General features: G+C 42.1%; 1 protein-coding gene across 6 annotated transcripts in view; it reads left to right on the top strand.

Moving 5' to 3' along the window:
* Positions 1 to 17,390, top strand: part of GCNT1 (glucosaminyl (N-acetyl) transferase 1) — a 34,959-nt gene extending 17,569 nt beyond the window's left edge. Inside the window, exons 2-5 of one of the 6 annotated variants that reach the window (XM_053287845.1) lie at positions 5,028 to 5,136; positions 8,253 to 8,412; positions 12,892 to 12,962; positions 13,348 to 17,390. In XM_053287845.1, coding sequence (XP_053143820.1) covers positions 13,429 to 14,739 — 1,311 coding nt within the window. In that variant the 5' untranslated portion in view covers positions 5,028 to 5,136; positions 8,253 to 8,412; positions 12,892 to 12,962; positions 13,348 to 13,428 and the 3' untranslated portion in view covers positions 14,740 to 17,390. Of the gene's footprint in view, positions 1 to 3,635; positions 3,794 to 5,027; positions 5,137 to 8,252; positions 8,413 to 10,196; positions 10,882 to 12,891; positions 12,963 to 13,347 lie in introns of those variants that run through there. The other 5 variants (XM_053287844.1, XM_053287843.1, XM_053287842.1 and 2 more) reach the window with 5 other exon arrangements.
* The last annotated feature ends 1,013 nt before the right edge of the window (positions 17,391 to 18,403 follow it).

Raw genomic sequence — 18,403 nt, 5'->3', positions numbered from 1 at the left:
TTTGGCCGATATACTAGCTGCACCCATTTCTTGAGATAAATGACCTCAAAACAGTGCTACATATGCTGGAAACCCCTAGGCTTGACTACTGCAATGTACTCTATGTGGGGCTGCCTTTGTAAATAGTCTGCAGTTGGTACAGAATGCAGCAGCCAGTTTGGTCTCTAGGTCATTTCGGAGAGACCATGTTACCACTATATTGACAGAGCTATGCTGGCTACCAAGAAGTTTCCAGGCAAAATACAAGGTGCTGGTTATAACCTACAAAGCCATAAACAGTTTAGCCCCTGGGTATAGTAGTGTGCACGGACCGGTTCGGAGGCCATTCTACTGGCCTCCGAACCGGTCTGGACAAGGGGTGGTTTTGGTTCGGGAGGGTTAGGGTGGGGGATTCCATTAAGGGCGGGGGGGGCTTTACTCACTCCTCCCGCGCTTTGCAGCTTTGGCGCCATAATTCTTAAAAAAAAATGCGGCTGCAGAATCGCTCTCCGCCCACTCCTATGGCTCCGGGGCTCCTTCTTGTTTTAAAAATCGGGCGGCAGGATACTTCCCTGCCGCCCCCGAAGCCCCCTCAAGCCATTTCGCTTCTTTAAATCTCGCCCGGACTGAGTCCGACCACACTTGGGCGGGCGGCAGCGAGATGTCCTTCCGCCCGCCCGCCCCCTTCCCTGCCGTCTGTGAAGAAGGCTTCCTGCACTTCGCAGACGGCAGGGAAGGGGGCGGGCGGGCGGAAGGACATCTCGCTGCTGCCCGCCCGAGCGTGGTCAGACTCGGTCCGGGCGAGATTTAAAGAAGCGAAATGGCTTGAGGGGGCTTCGGGGGCGTCAGGGAAGTATCCTGCCGCCCGATTTTTAAAACAAGAAGGAGCCCCGGAGCCATAGGAGTGGGCGGAGAGCGATTCTGCAGCCGCATTTTTTTTAAGAATTATGACGCCAAAGCTGCAAAGCGCGGGAGGGGTGAGTAAAGCCCCCCCGCCCTTAATGGAACCCCCCCCCCCAGTGCCGGACCGCAGCTCCGCGGTCCGGTGCACACCCCTACCTGGGTATTTAAGAGAATGTCTTCGGCATGATTCCCACTGCTTATTAAGATCATCTGGAGAGGTTCGTCTGCAGTTGCCACCAGCTCATCTGGTGGCTATTCAGGGACATTCCTTCTCCATTGCTGCCCCGAGGCTTTGGAATGCACTCCCTGTTGAAATAAGAGCTTTCTCATCTCTCTTAAAAAGTCAATCAAGACACATCTGTTCACCCTGGCTTTTAATTAGATTTACAGTTTTAATTCGTTTAACTTGTTTTAAGTTTTAAATTGTTTTGTGTGTCTATTGTGAACCGCCCAGAGACTTAAGTTTTGGGCAGTATATTCATTTGTTAAATAAATAAATAGACATTATCAGGAGAAGGCGTAACCTCCCTAAATGCCTGCCTGGAGGTGGTAATGGGCTGGATGAGAGATAAACTGAGACTGAATCCAAATAAGATAGAGGTAGTTATTCTGAGGGTCAGAACTCAGGAGATAATTTTAATCTGTCAGATCTGGATGGGGTCATACTTCCGGAGAAGGAACAGGTATGCAGTCTGGGAGTGCTTCTGGATCCAAACCTTTCCCTGGTGTCTCAGGTTGAGGCAGTGGCCAGAGGTGCTTTCTATCAACTTCAGCTGGTAGGCAAGCTGCGTCCATTTCTTGAGATAAACAACCTCAGAACCATAGTACGTATGCTGGTAACCTTCAGACCTGACTATTGCAATGAGCTCTATGTGGGGCTGCCTTTATATGTAATCCAGAAACAGCAGTTTGTACAGAATGCGGCAGCCAGGTTGGTCTCCAGGTCATCTTGAAGAGACCATATTACTCCTATATTAAAAGAACTACACTGGCTACTAAGAAGTTTCTGGGCAAAACACAAGGTGCTGGTTATCCTATATAATAAAAGGCTAAGTGAGTGTCCGTGGCTTTGGAATGTTGGCTTCTGCGTCCCTGTCTCCCTGGGCTGTTCTGGGCCTGCGCAAAGCGCAGGCCCAGAACAGACCGAGGGAGACACGACCGCTGACACCAGGCGGCCATGCTGGCCGGTTCTGTTGCTGTCGGCTGGCACTCTGGGAGGCGGGAGGGAAGAGGAGGCCGGGGCGGGCGGGCAGCAATCTGGCCACCGGGGACGGCACTCTGGGCGGCGGGAATTCCCCTCCCGGGCTGAGGAGAAGCGAAGATGCCCACCACTGCGGCAGCGGGTGGCTCCCGGTTTGTTTAGGGGTTGGGAAAGGCGTCAAGAAGAGGAGGACGCGCAGGAGAAATGCAACCTGCCCAGCGCTCCTTCCGTCTCTTCTCGAGTCGCGGAGGAACTCTGCGCGGCCTCACGCGCCTCCCCACTGGCCAACTCTGTTGCATAAGGAGCGGAGAGGCGGCGGATGCTCCGGCCCCCGGCGGCTCCTCCTCCTCTCAGGCCACTGAAGCCGGCTGGTGCGTGAGGAATGCGGACTGGCGGCAGGCCAGCATAAGCCCAGAGCAGCCCTCGCCTCTCCCCGGCCGCAGCTGACCGCCTTCACCGCTTGCTGGCTGCGTTGGGTTCGGTCTGCTCCAAGCAGTTCCAAAAAGCCCTTATTAAGCAGGAGCTATTTAGTGTGGGCATGAGAACGAACAAGCCCGCCCCGCAGCTGCAAGCTTAACTCAGGAACTTGAGCACTAATACTAATAGACGAAAGTGGTCCTGGCCAGGTGAAAAAAAGTGCACTGAGAAAGTGCAGATTAAAGTAAAAGGGCTTGAGGATGTCGGAAGAGCCCTGCTGGATCAGGCCCAAGAAAATGTAAACTGTAAACTGTTTGCTGCCCGGGAGGAGGAGCGGAGGGCCGGTAAGATAAAAATTTAAAAATGCAGGGGGGCAAGGGCAAGAGGGAGTGGGGAGGGGCAAGGGCAAGAGGGAGTGGGGAGGGGCAAGGGCAAGAGGGAGTGGGGCCGGGGGGAGGGGCAAGGGCCAGAGGGAGTGGGGCAGGGGGGAGGGGCAAGGGCCAGAGGGAGTGGGGCAGGGGGAGGGGCAAGAGGGAATGGGGGAGGGGAAAGGGCAAGAGGGAGTGGGGCACTCTTGGCGGTGGCGGCGGAACTCTCCCCTACTAGCGCCCGTTATTTTAACGGGCTTGAAAACACTAGTAACCTATAAAGCTCTAAACAGCTTAGGCTCAGGGTATTTAAGAGAACATCATCTTCACTATGAGCCCCACTGATCATCTGGAGAGCTTTGTTTGCAGTTGCCACCAGCTCATCTCATAGCTACACAGGGAGGGGCCTTCCCTGTTGCCTCCCCAAGACTCTGGAATGCGCTCCCTGCTGAAATAAGTACTTCCCTATCTCTGATAACTTTTAAAGAGTATTTAAAGATACACTTAGTCACCCAAGTATTTTAACTAGACTAGGTTTTAAATTGTTTTAAGGTTTTAATTTGTTCTGTGTTGCTGTAAACCACCCAGAGACGGAAGTTTGGGGTGGTGTACAAATATGATAAATAAATGGGGGTGGAGGTTTCAGGCGTGCTCCTGACAAGCAGCCCAAATCTGTATATTGAGCTCCAAAAGGCAGTTTTTGATGTCATTGCTAGTTTAGTTATGGATACCCTCGACTTTACTTTGAATGTTTCCTATTCTTCAAGGGGCCCCTTCTCACTCAGACTCACCCATGTGGATCTGCTGTCCTGTTGTGCTGTTCCATGTGACTGTGAATCTGAAACCATGTGAACAGGGACAATTGTGTGAGTCTTTCCAATATGATGGGCAGCTTCTCTTCAATATGGGACACCATCATGGAGAAGTGAGTGTGAAACTGAGGGAGAGCTCAACGTCCTGATTGTGATAAGAAGACATGAAAGATGTTACTGGCAGCAGCATGAAGGATATTTTCCCAAGAATTCTTCTGATGCTATTCTGATACCAATGATGTGTTCCTCACTGACCTATTGATGTCCTAGCTTAGAAATAATTGTGTCCACATATGTAACTTAAGGATAGAAGTGAAAGTGGACAGTGTGAGAAGAAACCACTGAGAAGTAGCTTCCATGCTGCTGCCAGTAACATCTGAATTTGCACCCATCACAGTATTCTATGTAATATTTTAACCAACATAGAGTCTAGTAATTCCATTATATGCATGAAGTGATTCTCCTGTTAATACAAACAAAGCATCTAGGCTCAGTCATAAATAAGCTCGGTGGCCATAAGCAAGCTACAGTCAAGTGTCAGTTATTGGGCTCCTAACTTTTGGACTGGCTCCTAGATCCAAAGAAAATTTTGTCAAGACCTGATTTAGAAGCCTATGTAGAATTGGAGAAAATGCTCCATACTGGGAATTTGGCAGCACTATTACAGAAGAGTGTTATCTTCATTGGTAAAGATTTTGTGGGGCTTAGCAGAAAACCTGTGGAAAGCATCTCTTTTTGGAGCCGGGAGGAGAAATGGATTCTAGAGGAGCTGGGACTACTCTCTGTACTGTCTTCATTATCAGTTACTTTTTTACTTCATCTAACATAAAAACAAATGTTATTTTGGAACTGCAGATTTTTTCGGACTGCTGGCTTGTATCTGGTTGCACTTAAAAAAAAAAAAAAAGTCCTGCTGCTTTGTATCATTGGCTCTGTCCAAGTAATTAATGAGAACACTAACCAGCACTCATGTTGATGAAGTGCTGCTGCCTGTCTTTCCATTATGAGTACCCTTTGCAGGCATGCTTTTTACTAGCCCTTTCTAGTAAAAAGCTTAACATTCTATAGTAGGTTTTTTTTGGTGGCTTTTAAAAAGAGGAGATTTTCTTGCTAAAGTCAGACTAAGTGGTGTCCTCACCCCATCTCAAGCTAGAATTAACACTTTACCAGAAACAGATCTTCCTAAATCTGCAGTGATTGCTAGTAACTAACATGAGTCATAAACATTTGCTCTCCCAAGGTGTACTCACAAATTTTTATTGTTCTAATGTTCCTAGAAAATCAAGTGAATTGATTCCCTTGTTTTTAAAGATTTTAAAGATGGGTATTACATTTGCTCTTTTGCAGGCTCCTGGGCTCCCAACAGTTTGCCATCAGCTTTCAAATGTGATAATTGATGTGTTAGATCTTCTCAACTGTTTCTTTTAAGATCTGCTCATGAATGCCATCAAACTATGTAAGTTTAAAAAAAAACACCCCACATTTCTTGTTTTCACCTCTGATCTTTCCTCCGTGTGTTTTGTCAGTGTTGTAAGGTTGTTGGGTCCCCCCACCCCTCCGTGACTGTAAAAACTAAAGTGAAGTAGATCTGGGGTATTCAACTCCCCCCCACCCTTGCTTGTTGCTCTTGAATTCAACAACAATTTGTGGCCCCACTTACTACTGGTATCAGGGAATGCCTGCCCCCAGTGTGCTTTCTTCCATGCAGTAAACTGGATGTGGATCCAGATCAGTACATTGATGGAACTATACATATCATTGCATTTTAATGCCATTACTATAGCTGTTTTTAGTTTTATTTTTTTATTTGGACTCCATGTGTGTTTGTATAGTTTGAATCTTCATAAGCTGTCTTGAGTATTACTCCAAAAAGAAATGAAGGGATATAAACTGGAAAACTGAAAAGAAAAAAACCCCAAACCCAAACTAGTGGTGTACTACCAGTGAAATTCAGAGGCAGGTGTAGTGGATGTGGTTTCTTGCAGGAATTAATACCAAAGATAACACCAGTGGCAATGGTAATGTATATAAGCGACTATTCCACTGCCACATGAACACTTTTTAGGTACAAATACATTCTCTCCTATGCCACATGGCTAATGGCAATTTTGGTGCTTGATCTTAATACACTGGTGAAACACCATCATTATTATAACTCCTGATAAAAAAATATGAGCTTTCTACACATTAGTAGAACACACTTTTCCCACTAGTTGCAAAATTCTATATTGTTCATTTAACCTGATTTTTGCTGCTGCTATACTAAAATGGCTATCTCAGGTCCTCCTATTTTGTTCTTCTGTTTCTTCCTTTTTTGTCTTTTTTGGTTTTTAGATCATAAATCAATTTGGCTACCCAGCATTTCTTTAACACTCCCCCCTCTACTCCATGCACTGGTACTTTCAACCCCACCCCCCTTTTCCTATCATTTCTTCCTAGGGAGCTTTGCTTACTAACTCTCTTGAGAAAATTAATCTTGTTTTTCTATAACTTTATTTACCCATAAGTTGATATGTTGGCAATGCAATATGCATAATAACTCTCAACAAAAGACCTTTATTGCACAAAAAGAAATTAAAGATGGTATACAAAAAATAAAATAAAAGACATTTTAGTGTAACACACCACCATCAGTTAAACAGATGTGCACAGATAAAAACCTCCTCTGTTCCCCAGCTGTTAAATTCCATAGACCTGATAATGTTCTTTTCCATGATTGGTGGAGAGATAATGAGGGAAGGGGCGGGGGGAGAGAAAGGGAATCACCAGTTTTTTCTCAAAGGATAATGAACCTAAGAGCATCAGCCAGTACCTCCTGATCATTAATATCTGGTCTCAATTCCTTTATAAATAAAGCTTCCTTTATTTTCCCTTTTTGTAAATTCCTTTCAATTTCCAAAATAGATATTTTAGTAGACACTGTTTTGCTTTTGTGCTGTTTTCTCATATGCATTGACCAAGGTTTTGTTCTCTGTGTACAATTCCTCATATCTGCTAGATGTTCTTTATATCTATCTTTCAATGGCCTATCTATCTTTCAGTGGCCTACTGGATTCTCCGAGCCACCTAATGGCACAGCAGGGAAGTAACTTGCCTAGGGAGCAAGAGGTTGCTGTTTTGAATCCCCGCTGGTATGTTTCCCAGACTATGGGAAACACCTATATCTGGCAGCAGTGATATAGGAAGATGCTGAAAGGCATAATCTCATACTGCGCAGGAGGAGGCAGGCAACATTCTGTAGTCTACCAGAGACAACCACAGGGTTCTGTGGTTGCCAGGAGTTGACACCGACTTGATGGCACACTTTACCTTTACAACCTAAGCACTGAATTTTATATATTGCACCTTACTTCCCACAATTTCCTTCCCCCTGTTCACAAATCTCACAATCTTGTACATCACATCTATCATACAACTTAGAATTTACTAGCAATTGTTTTAGTGTCATTTGTGCTGCGCAAACAACATTCACTTAAATTCCTTGTCTTTCCAAGATTTTCTGGGTATGCCATGTAAATCTGTCAGTGATGAATGGTATTTTAAATACTGGCATCTCCTCTCTCATCAACTCATTCTACTGACCACCCTTGGTCTTATTATGTCAGACTCATGTATCTCTCTGGACCTTTCCAAGACTCTTGTACAACTGATTTCAGTGAACAACTTGGAATTGCTTTTTAAACTGAGTCCCACTGACTTTGGGGCTAGGGGGTTAAAGCCTAGAACCCAGCAAAAGCCTATCTAGTTGTGGCTATATGTTCCTCTTCTGATAATGGCCAGAATGACTTTGGATAGTCTAAAATAGGGGTTTTCAAACTTGAGTCCCCAGATGTTGTAGTACTCCCATTATCCTCAGCCACAATGGCCATTGCAGCTGGGTATGATGGGAGTTGTAGTACCACAACATCTGGAACCCAGGTTTGAGAACCCTGGTCTAAAATAGACTTACAGTTGCTGTTTGTAAGAAATCTCAACATCAAAAAAGAAAACATGAAGCTAATTACATCTCTTTTCTCTATGTATCACTGTTTGGTACTGGTAACTACTGTATTTCTGAAACATGTCCAGTGTTCCCTCTAACAAGGACCCAGACATTGTGAACTACAACTCTCATAATCACCAAGCAAAAGCCAATACAGCTGGGGATTCTGGGAGTTGCAGTCAACAACATCTGGGAATCCCTGCTAGAGGGAACACTGAACATGTCTATGAGTAAGGCTACTGGTCCTTCCACCATACATATAGTTCATGTAAAAATGAATATGTATCCATTTGTCCAGTCTGAGAGCAATGCACTCTGATACTTTTGACAATTGCCTAATGAGGAAAAGAAACTATTTTTCAGGCCAAATTTTACAAGTGCCCTTTTTAGTAAGTGGCAGCAGCAGCACAGGGTGTCATACGTCAGCAAGGATTCTGTCTATCCTGATGGTTGAAATGAAGCTGAGGGTACAAACTGGATGCCATCTGTTCAAAAGTGAAAATAGCCACTGGACAGGGAGCAAAGAAGTAAATAACTTTATAATTATATTGGATCTAAGAGGGCTTGCAATATTTTTCTCTTTTTTACAGGTAACTGGTGATTGAGTCCTCACTTCCACTGGCCTCATTGCTTTATCAACAAAACTGAATGCCAAAGACTCATCCCCCATTTCCTTTCTGCAACATCACAATATTTTGTATATTCAGCTTCTTGCAGGGTGATGATTTTGCTTCTAATAATGAAATAAAGGTACTCCCTTTATTTATAAATAAAGCCTTCCTTAGAGCTCATCTAATTTCCTATGTTTTCTTTAAATAATTTGAAACAACTATCTCCCCCGTGTAGTGTACCTCTACGCAGATATTGGCTGGGATTAGAGTAATGCCTTTTCTGAGTCTAATATTTGATTTAGTTGGGCACAAGGCTAATCTGAAAAGAGCCTTCTAATCTGTAGTAAGAACATTAACATGAGTTAAGTAACCCATATATAATGTGGTTAATTAAGCCTATTATATAAGTGGAATGATGAACACCCCTTCACAACAACATCACTGTATTCCTTAAAAAAAAAACAACCCCTATGTAAATCCATAGAATAAAAATAGTGGCTGACATCCTGACTAATGAAGCACCAGTGCTTCTGAAGAGTTCCAAATTAACACTGCACCAGTGTTATTGTGTGTCGGGGGGATAATTTCAAAGATCTCCCTTTTCCCAGAAGCCCTTTGTGTCACCTGAAAATATGTCCCTGAGGTATGCATTACTCTCAGGAACATATATGTGTGTGGCACACAGTGCTTCCTGGGGAAGGGAAAAATTGTTCCACCACTGAGCCAACAATGGAATTGAATGGATTGAACTTTTCAGAAGCACCGGTGCTTTGTTAATCAGGATATCAACCAATGAATGTAACTAATAAAGGGTAATTCTTAGTTCTTATAAGTGACTAATTTAGTTATGCTTTGCCCTGCAATAAGCATCCACGCCCCTGAAATTCAAATTTAATTTTAATGTAAACTTCCTTGTATATTAAAGAGGGCATAGCTTATACAAGGGGAGGGAATGATGCAAAAGTACCTCCCACCCCATAAGCTGCCTGCCTTGTGCAGCCACTAGCCACGCTGTCTTAAAATGAAAAAACAATGCAAAAATGGGGCTATCTTCCCTGCAAGCATGAATAGAACCACTAGGAACTGCCTCTATTCCAAATTATAATGTATTTCTAAAGGAGTGTAAAACCCAAAGGAGTTGAAGGGCCAGATTCCAGGGCTCTGGAAGTGCCCTGTGTGATCCTCTGGGACATACTTTCAGATGACACCGGGCACTTCTGGATGCAAAGTGAAGTGTAAAATTCACCCCCCTCCCCATGTGCGCCCAATGCTGCATAGCTAGGAAAGCACTCCACAGCACAGATGCATCTTCCTGACACATCTACACTCAGTTAATGTCAGCCATTATTTCAGTTAGAGAATAAAACCAAATAAACAACCATCATGGTGCTCTAACAAAAACTGTGTTCCAGTTCAGTTTGACAACTGGAATTATACACAGCTTCTCTAATTTCCTTCTGCAACCTTTATGGCATGGAAGCCAGTTTAGCCCATGTTTAAACTTTAGTGTATGTTTGTTTTACTTTTACAGTAGTTAAAGTAAATGTGCCCTGAAAAACAGCATATTCCTTTATTCTAAATGTGTGGGGTTAACAGTGGTATAGCTTTAAGATAGTTAAGTGTTGATCAGATCACACCATTGTTACATTTATATGGGATTTTGGAAGGAACTGAGATTGGGCTGGGAGGAGCTGGGTACAAGTTAATATTGCTTATTGTGATTATATGTAATGGGGCATCGGGCATCATTGATTACCAAACCGTGGTGTACCTGCAGAACTAAAGTATCCCATTATGTAGCTGACTATTGGAAGGAATTTAAGCAAAATTCAACTTCTCCATGCTAGTCAGGATCTACAGAAGATAGACTTTTGACTATCACAGAGCAGGTGCCTCTAACTGCATTCAATTTGGAACTCTCAGAAATAGAACAGCAGAACTGTGATCATGATGAAAGTGTTTGAAGAGTGCTGCATTCAAAAAAGAAATGAGACCTTCTTTTGAATGGAATGACTCACTTACCAGGAAGCAAGAGAGAAACATAACACAGGAATTTGTAACTGACCTCCAAATTGCTGAGACACACTTTTCCATTATAGAGAACTAGCAATCTGTGATAAGAGACTGGGCATCAGAGATACTATGCTCAGGAAGAGACTATGGGAAGATCCTGAGTTTACCTCTAAAAGGTTCTTGGAATCTGTCAAGCTGTAACAGCAGACTATAAAAGCCATTTCAATCCAATGACAGTGAGCAGAATGGCAAGTTGTCAGGAAATAAAATGGCTGGACGTCTTCAAAATGATGCAAGTCAAAAGGAACCACAGAAAAAAAGCAAAAGCTGCTGCAGAAGGTATGGAGGAAACGGCATGGACTTGCACAATGCCCAGGAGAATGAAAGCAATAATGTCTTGACTAATGTGTGCTGCAAGACTCTGCAGTCGGTGATGGCGGCAGCAGCAGCAGGTAGAACACCACAAATGGACAGTACAACTTTCGCCTAAGGATGAAGATGAGGAAGGTGAAACATTCTTCTTTTCATTGGAATGATATACCAGCTGAAAATGTAACTGGACAAGGCTATTTCTCTAGAAGCTAATGGAGTGATGGTAATGTTTAAACTGGATATTGGGACACAAGTGAATGTTATACCTGAATTTACTTCTTATCTGGTAAAACCAAAAACTAAACCTGTGTGATTGTAGAATAGGAAAGTAAAGCAGAGTTGCACAATGCTATGAGTGCAACTTTTTAATGGATTGGGAATTTAGGCACAGAAATACTGTTCCAATGGTGCTCCAATGTCCTGATTCTCCTAGGACAATCCCAGGCATTTCAATGTCCCAGGGAAATTTTCTGTTGCCCCTTGCTGATTCACACATGCACTAGGGAGGTTAGGAGTGCTGGTGTTATTTTTTTTTTTTGAGCAGCAGTGCGGCTTCCTGTAGAAAACAGAAAGAGTGTGGAGTTTTTTGCAAGGAAAAGGGAACTAAAATTCCTCTCCTGAGAGCTCCTGAACTGTTCAACAGGCAGGAGACTGGCAGAATGCTTAGTCAAGCCTTCTCTTCTCTTTCAAGTCTTCTCTTAGTCAAGTCTTCTCTTTTCGGTTGTGTAGGAGGCTTAACTGTGAAACGCCAGATTCTGAAAATGGCCAGCCATTCTGAGGCTGTTTAAATGCATTTTAAGTTTGGAGGTAATTGGTCTCCAAACTTAACTTTGTCTAATCAAGAATACAAAAAGCACTATACCAGGTGCTCTTCAGATGCTCTGGTAGGAGACATGGAACGGGGAATTGTAGCAACTCTTCCCCTTATTTTTCTGCTTAAATTCATTGACCATGTTGCCCTTGCACTGAAAACTGGTCAAAATATCCCTTTATAGGAAAGTGTAATGGCCATATAAAAGTTTTAAGTAGTGGAAGAGTACCATTCAATTCCTCTCCTTCCCTTCATAGTTTTCCATCATATTTTTCTTCACTGATTTATCTGTCTGCCTCTGTGCTTGTTCATTATGTTTTGTGAACTCTAACGTCTGAGGTCAAGCCTGTTATTTCTTCAGCATTTTCTCTTTACCCATTTGTTTTTTCAGCACCCTGTACTTTTTGAGTTCTTTTGCTGCCTCTTTATCTTCAGCTAGAGGAATACTTAAATTTTTTCTACCTTAAAAAAAAAAAGATTCTTAATCCGTCATCTAAATTCTGGTTTAGAAACTCTGTTGATCTGATTCCTTAAAAAAAAAAAAATTAACTTTGAATGAACACCAGCATCAATAAGGAGTGTATAATGAAATAATCACATGACTCAGAAATATAACTAATATGAATACATGGTTTATTTTTAAGGCATAAACTAGTATAAAGGCAAAGGACTGAAACAAATTCTTAAATAAATTATAATCATTTGGCAAATAAAGAATACTTAAACAGTGGAGAGATGAACCCACAATGCACCTAGATACATTTTTAGCAAAACAAATGCTGATAATTACTAACTATTATCAGAAATGCACTCAAATCTTAATCTTCTCATTCACCTGCCTTATATTAAAAGGCTATGTTATAAAATTCAAGCCATTGTATAGGTACCTCTCCAGGAACTCCAGTAGTCCAACAACTTGAAGGAAAGATGCAGAGACAAAGAGAAACTAGCACATTTGGAGAAGACCTCTCTCTCAACCTGTTTCTTTTCAGGAGACCCAGTGACATTGATGAGTTCAACAAAATTCCTCGTTACATGCTATGTCTCAGACAAGCATCAGGTCTGAGATGCTTTTCCAAGGCACCATCTTCAGCATTGCCAAGGAACCATCTTCTTGGCAGCAATTCCATTGTCATGGCTCCACAATCAGCAGGCTGCCAACCTCACCCTTGAAGGTTCTGGCTTTTGTCAGACATACAGCATCTCTAGACCATCTCTAGCAGGTGCAGGCATAAGATCAGGCAGGTTCCAATGAACAAAGGTTCTATCACTGTTCAGCATGGTTGAACTGAGGCACACAAGGCCCTTGTATCATCAGGGTTTTTGCTAGTGTTAAAACATCCAGGCCTACAAACTCATTCAGCAGCTCCCCACCCCCCACCCACTTCTAATTCCCCATTCCCCCTTTATTTCTTTTTGTAGGGTTTGGATTACAAGCCTGCAGGCAGAACCCTATGTGTATGTTTAATTTTGAAAACCCCAAGTAACTTAAGGTAAATAAAATCATGATGATTTTGAAATGACAGAAAATATAATAATGTGGCTAAGTTATTGGCTTCTGCTTTAGGCTGCCTGTGTAAATGGGATTATTCCTAAGAACAACTTTCAGCCCATAAGAGTTCACTGTGTAAAATGGTTCTATGAAGCCCTGGATTGAATATATGAAGACAGACAGGTCAGATACAACAGGTCCTACAATATATCCATAGTTGTCTTAACATCCTAAACTGAAGCCCAATGCTAAAATAATCTTTTGTGCTCTTAAATAACTTAACTAGTAGTGTTTAGATTGTCTACCTTTTAACTGGGATTGAAGGCCAGAGATGATGATGCAACTCCTGTTCTCTGAATTTACATGTACTTTGCTTTCATTTACAGGAAAATAGCCTCCTTTTGAAATATGCAGACAGACAACTCTGAAGTTGGAACTTGATCATGTATACAAGGAAAGTCTCTTAGATGTGTGGCAGATTCCTGATGCTTTCTGAAATGCTGAGAAGGAAACTTCGTCACTGCCACATTCTACGCTTCAAATTTCTCCTGGTGTTAGTTTTTACAGCAGGGACCTTTTCGCTGATCAAAATTAATCAGAAACCAAACTACCTGCAACATGAGGATTTGGAGCTGACCAGTGAGTATGCCAATAGCAATATAAACTGCTCTAAGATATTGCAGGGTGACCCAGAGGAAATTCAGAAAGTAAAGCTGGAACTCTTAACGGTGTCTTTTAGGAAGAACCCTAAGCTAACAGCAAATGATTACATTAACATGACAACAGATTGTGCCTCCTTTATTAAGAGACGGAAGTATATTATGGAACCTCTGAGCAAAGAAGAAGCAGAATTTCCAATTGCTTATTCAATAGTGGTTCACCACAAAATTAACATGTTGGATAGACTTTTGAGGTCCATCTATGCTCCTCAAAACTATTACTGCATTCATGTTGATAAGAAGTCCCCAGAATCTTTCTTGGCAGCAGTTAAGCGCATTGCTTCCTGTTTTGACAATGTCTTCATTGCGAGCCAACTAGAGAGTGTAGTGTATGCTTCATGGAGCAGAGTGCAAGCAGACCTCAACTGCATGAAAGATCTCTACAGGAGAAGTACAAGCTGGAAGTACCTGATCAATCTCTGTGGTATGGATTTCCCTATCAAGACCAATCAGGAAATAATAGAGAAGCTAAAAGCCCTCAAGGGTGAAAACAGCTTGGAAACAGAAAAAATGCCTTTGAACAAGGAGATACGGTGGAAGAAGCATCATGAAGTTGTTGATGGTAAGGTAAAGAATACGGGAATAGACAAGCAACATTCACCTCTTAGTACACCAATTTTCTCTGGCAGTGCCTACTTTGTTGTTAGCAGGAAGCTTGTGGAATATGTGTTGGAGAACAGCAAAATCCTTGCTTTTATAGAGTGGGCTAAAGATACCTACAGTCCGGATGAATATTTGTGGGCTACTATTCAGCGAATTCCTGAAGTCCCTGGTGCAGTCTCTGCCAGTGAAAAATATGATGTGTCTGACATGAATGCCCTTGCCAGGTTTGTGAAATGGCATTACTTTGAGGGGGATGTGTCCAAGGGTGCCCCATATCCACCTTGTAATGGAATTCATGTCCGCTCTGTGTGTGTCTTTGGAGTAGGAGACTTGAACTGGATGTTACAGAAACACCACTTCTTTGCCAACAAATTTGATACTGACACTGACCCATTTGCAGTTCAATGCTTGGAGGAGTATTTAAGAGACAAAGCTCTACATCAGCACAGACGTTAGGTTGCAACATTCTTCATGGTACACACCCTCCCTCCCTCTGATAAGGATGTCAAAAAGATGAGATAAAGATGAGGTCCACCTTTCTCCTCCGCTTCCATCTTCTGTGGTTTTCACAAGTCTTGCAGGATGGTTGCTGAGCTGCTGCTGTTATTGTTCTCTCCCCTAAGGATTCCCATTAGCATTCTGCTACCCTTTAAAACAATGCATGTAGACATGAAGCAAATTCCTCAGGTTGACATGGTTAACACTCTGAAGTGCTATCCTGTCATTCATCCTGCCTTTAAAGTTTCTTGTTAGCTAGCAATCCAAATAATCTTGATCAGAATGGCTGACATCCTGACTAAAGCAGCATATATGCAGTGAAAAGCTACAACAGCTGCAGCAGTAGAGACTCGCTACTGAAGTGTGGGTTCTCACATGCAGGGGAATTCTTGCCAATCTCTTCTTTCCACAGAAGTGCTTTGAGCAACACACTATCCCTGAGACATGCTACTGCAAGTTGCTTAGTGTGTTTCTAGGGGAAGGGGAGATTGGTGAAAATCTCTCTCTCTCTCTCTCTCGTGCGTTTGTGTATACACGCACCGCTACGAGCAGTTTCAAAAGTGGGGAAGCTGTGGCTGTGCATCCTTTTGCTGCACACATGTTAGCCACTATGAGGCTGTTCTCACGAGCAGCTAAGACAGGGCTAAGGCAGCCAAGCCCAACTGGTGTTGAGACCTGCCCATCGCCAGTAGGATACTAGTTGTGGGGTTTCCGGGGGCCTAGATGACATGTCACGGCTACATGCCCTATGTGTCTGCTAACACAGTCTTAATGGTGGGGGGAGATGGTTATTAAGGGGGAGGAGAAGGAAGGGGCCAAAGACTGAGCAATAATCATGTGATAGACTCTCAGGGAATATGTAACAGGAATTATCAACAGAAGAAGGAGGAACCGACAAAATGCCAAAACTATGAATTATGCAGAAATGTACATAGTTTTTCGGCACAGACACATCTAAATCCAGGCGCATGTTGTGTGTTTTTCTGAGCAACTCTAAAACTTTAAATATTGCACCAACAACATTCATTGCCTTAGATTTAATGTATTTTTTTAAAGTGTGTGGTTTCTTTGAAGTATAAAGTTTAGGTATAAATTGTATTCTTAATCACAATTTGTATCTGTTTCAGAGGTCACGCAATAGGACTGCCAGATAAAAAATTTCTCAGGGAAATATTTAATGTGCCTCATTCTGTTAGCATAAACCCTTTAACATATATAACATGACAGCTTTTGTATGTGGTTTGACATACTTTTCAGAACTCTTCCCTTCATTGACTATAGTGAGATTCGAACTTAGCAATGCTGGTGCTTGACTTCTTGCTCTAGTTCCCTTTTTATTCCTGGAGTGTTAAATGATGAACAATATAATCAGATATTATTACCAGTATAAACATTTTTTACACTTAAAAAATAAATCCTGCTATGTTGTGGCTCTTTTTGAACATGGAACTAACTATTGGTATGACTTAGACAAATTCCCTTCTCAAATTCTATGAGGAAACCTTAAGCAGAGGGTAAGCTGGAATGCTTTGGAATATCTCAAATATAGGTTGTGTCTTCTAAAGCTTGTAGTCCTCAACCATTTTTTAAAAAACACCACAAAGGCTTTTCATCTAAGTGAGTAATAGGAAGACTTCGCTTTGCTGTAAGCAAAAAAGCTGTATGAAGATGGTTTACTGCAGAAGTGAAATCAGTCAGCCAAAGAACTAGTTTACCAGTACTGTGGCATGAATTTTTAAAAATATATTATTGAAAATGTTTTGCATCTGTTACCTAAATAGAAACATCTAAGTCAACCTTTGCATAATATTTACTTCCATTTTCTTTTGGGCCTAGTATAATTTTGAATTCTTCGTAAATCTGAACCATAGTTGTAGATGGTTGGAATCCAAAGCTGTTCTCAGGCGCACACAAACACACACTCTCTCACACACACACACACATATCACTCCAGGGTTTCCCTGTTTTCCCTTTCCAGGTACAATTTTTTAAATACTGAATTGAAAATTGCTTCCAAAGCCTTTTGCGGGGGTGGCTTGAGCAGGGTCCCAAGGGGGCATTATTTGGATGCTCCTCATGTGGCACAGACCATTAAAACTTGTTCCAAACAATTCAGGTAGCATTGCATATAAAATGTGTGCTAACAATAAGATGTTTGTAATGTTTTATTTATTTTAAGATTTCTGTACTGCCTTTCTGTGACTTGTACTCAAGGTAGTATACAAAATTTTAAAGCAGAAATATTACAATAACAAAAAAATCCAGTAATATTTGAAATGTTCTGTACCTATCACAGTCAAGAGCGCAGGAAGAGCAGAATTTTAGAAACCTATCAAAATTTACATTATATATAGCTGAGTCTCTTAAAGAGGAAGATATGGCTATATTCCTCTGGTTCTAGCAACCTGCTGGCAATTATGTTTTCAAGGCTAGAACTGTGTAGAATAATGCTTATGTGTAGTGGAGTGGCTGCTTCAGGCTCTCTTTGTCTGTCTGAGTGCAGGAACTGCTTTCATTTGTATTGGTCACAAGTAACCTGCATTTCCAGTTACTTTCTCTTGGTACTGACTGATATTCAACCCTTTTTGCAATAAAGCACTTTTGAGTATTTTTGCTATTGATCATTGCCTCTCAAACTATAATGTTACTACTGGTTCCTAGTTCTTTCTGCTTGTGGACTTTCTTTTTGGAATGTAGCCCTTGGTGGACTTCAATATCTTGAGTCTTTCCTGGTGCAACTGGTGAATCCTTTGATACTGACCTTGGCATCTCTTGATTCTTGATTCACAGTAGCTTTTGGGTCCTGTTGGAGGGGCTCTTGCTGAAATGTCTGACTTGTAATTATCATAAAAAACTAACCGCACCCTGACCCCTGCCATACCCGTGACTAAGAGACCAGGTTCTCACAGAACATGACACAGATAGCAGTGAAATCCCCATGTAGGTGAAATTCTCAGATGTATATGAAAAGGTGTCCACTGTGTGTATCTTCAAAAGAATGTTTGACTCTCACCTGATTACAATTGAAGCTGTAGCAAGGTATTACAACATGTTAATATGGAGGGAAGGCCTTGCAAAACTAGGCTATAGGCTGCTATTCACCTGCAATGCTGTGCATGTTTACTCAAAAGTATGCCCCATTGTATTAAATGGAACTTCCTCCCAGGTAAGTATGCATAAGATTGAAAATTCGATCAACTACCAACCTGATCTGTTGCAGAGTTGGATAGGCACACCTAACTTTGAATAGGCACAAACTGTGTGTAATTAGAAGCAAGTCCTATTGAAAGCAGTGGTATTTCTGCCCTTGTATTATTATTTGGAATATATACTGTTTTTCAAAAAAGCATATGGAATAAACAGATGGTCCCCTGTTCCAAAGGGGCTCATAATCTAAAAAGAAACATAAGGGAGCAACAGCCATTGGTAATGATGCAGTGCTGAATTGAATAGAGGTAGTTGTTCCTCGCTGACCCCACCACCAAGAGGAATGTGCCTCTTTGTCCAGTTAGCAGCAAGGTCACATCCTGGATATGGTCAATCTCCCTGGAAAATGTGTAGGGGCCAGGGTCTAAAGCTTTAACTTGGGGCCAAAGCTTCTGGAATTGAAACTGGAAAGTTA

Source organism: Hemicordylus capensis, chromosome 2 (assembly GCF_027244095.1).
Source record: "Hemicordylus capensis ecotype Gifberg chromosome 2, rHemCap1.1.pri, whole genome shotgun sequence".
NCBI lineage: Eukaryota > Metazoa > Chordata > Lepidosauria > Squamata > Cordylidae > Hemicordylus > Hemicordylus capensis.
The sequence above is the reverse complement of the archived record's forward strand: the minus strand, read 5'-3'. Positions and strand labels throughout refer to the sequence as shown.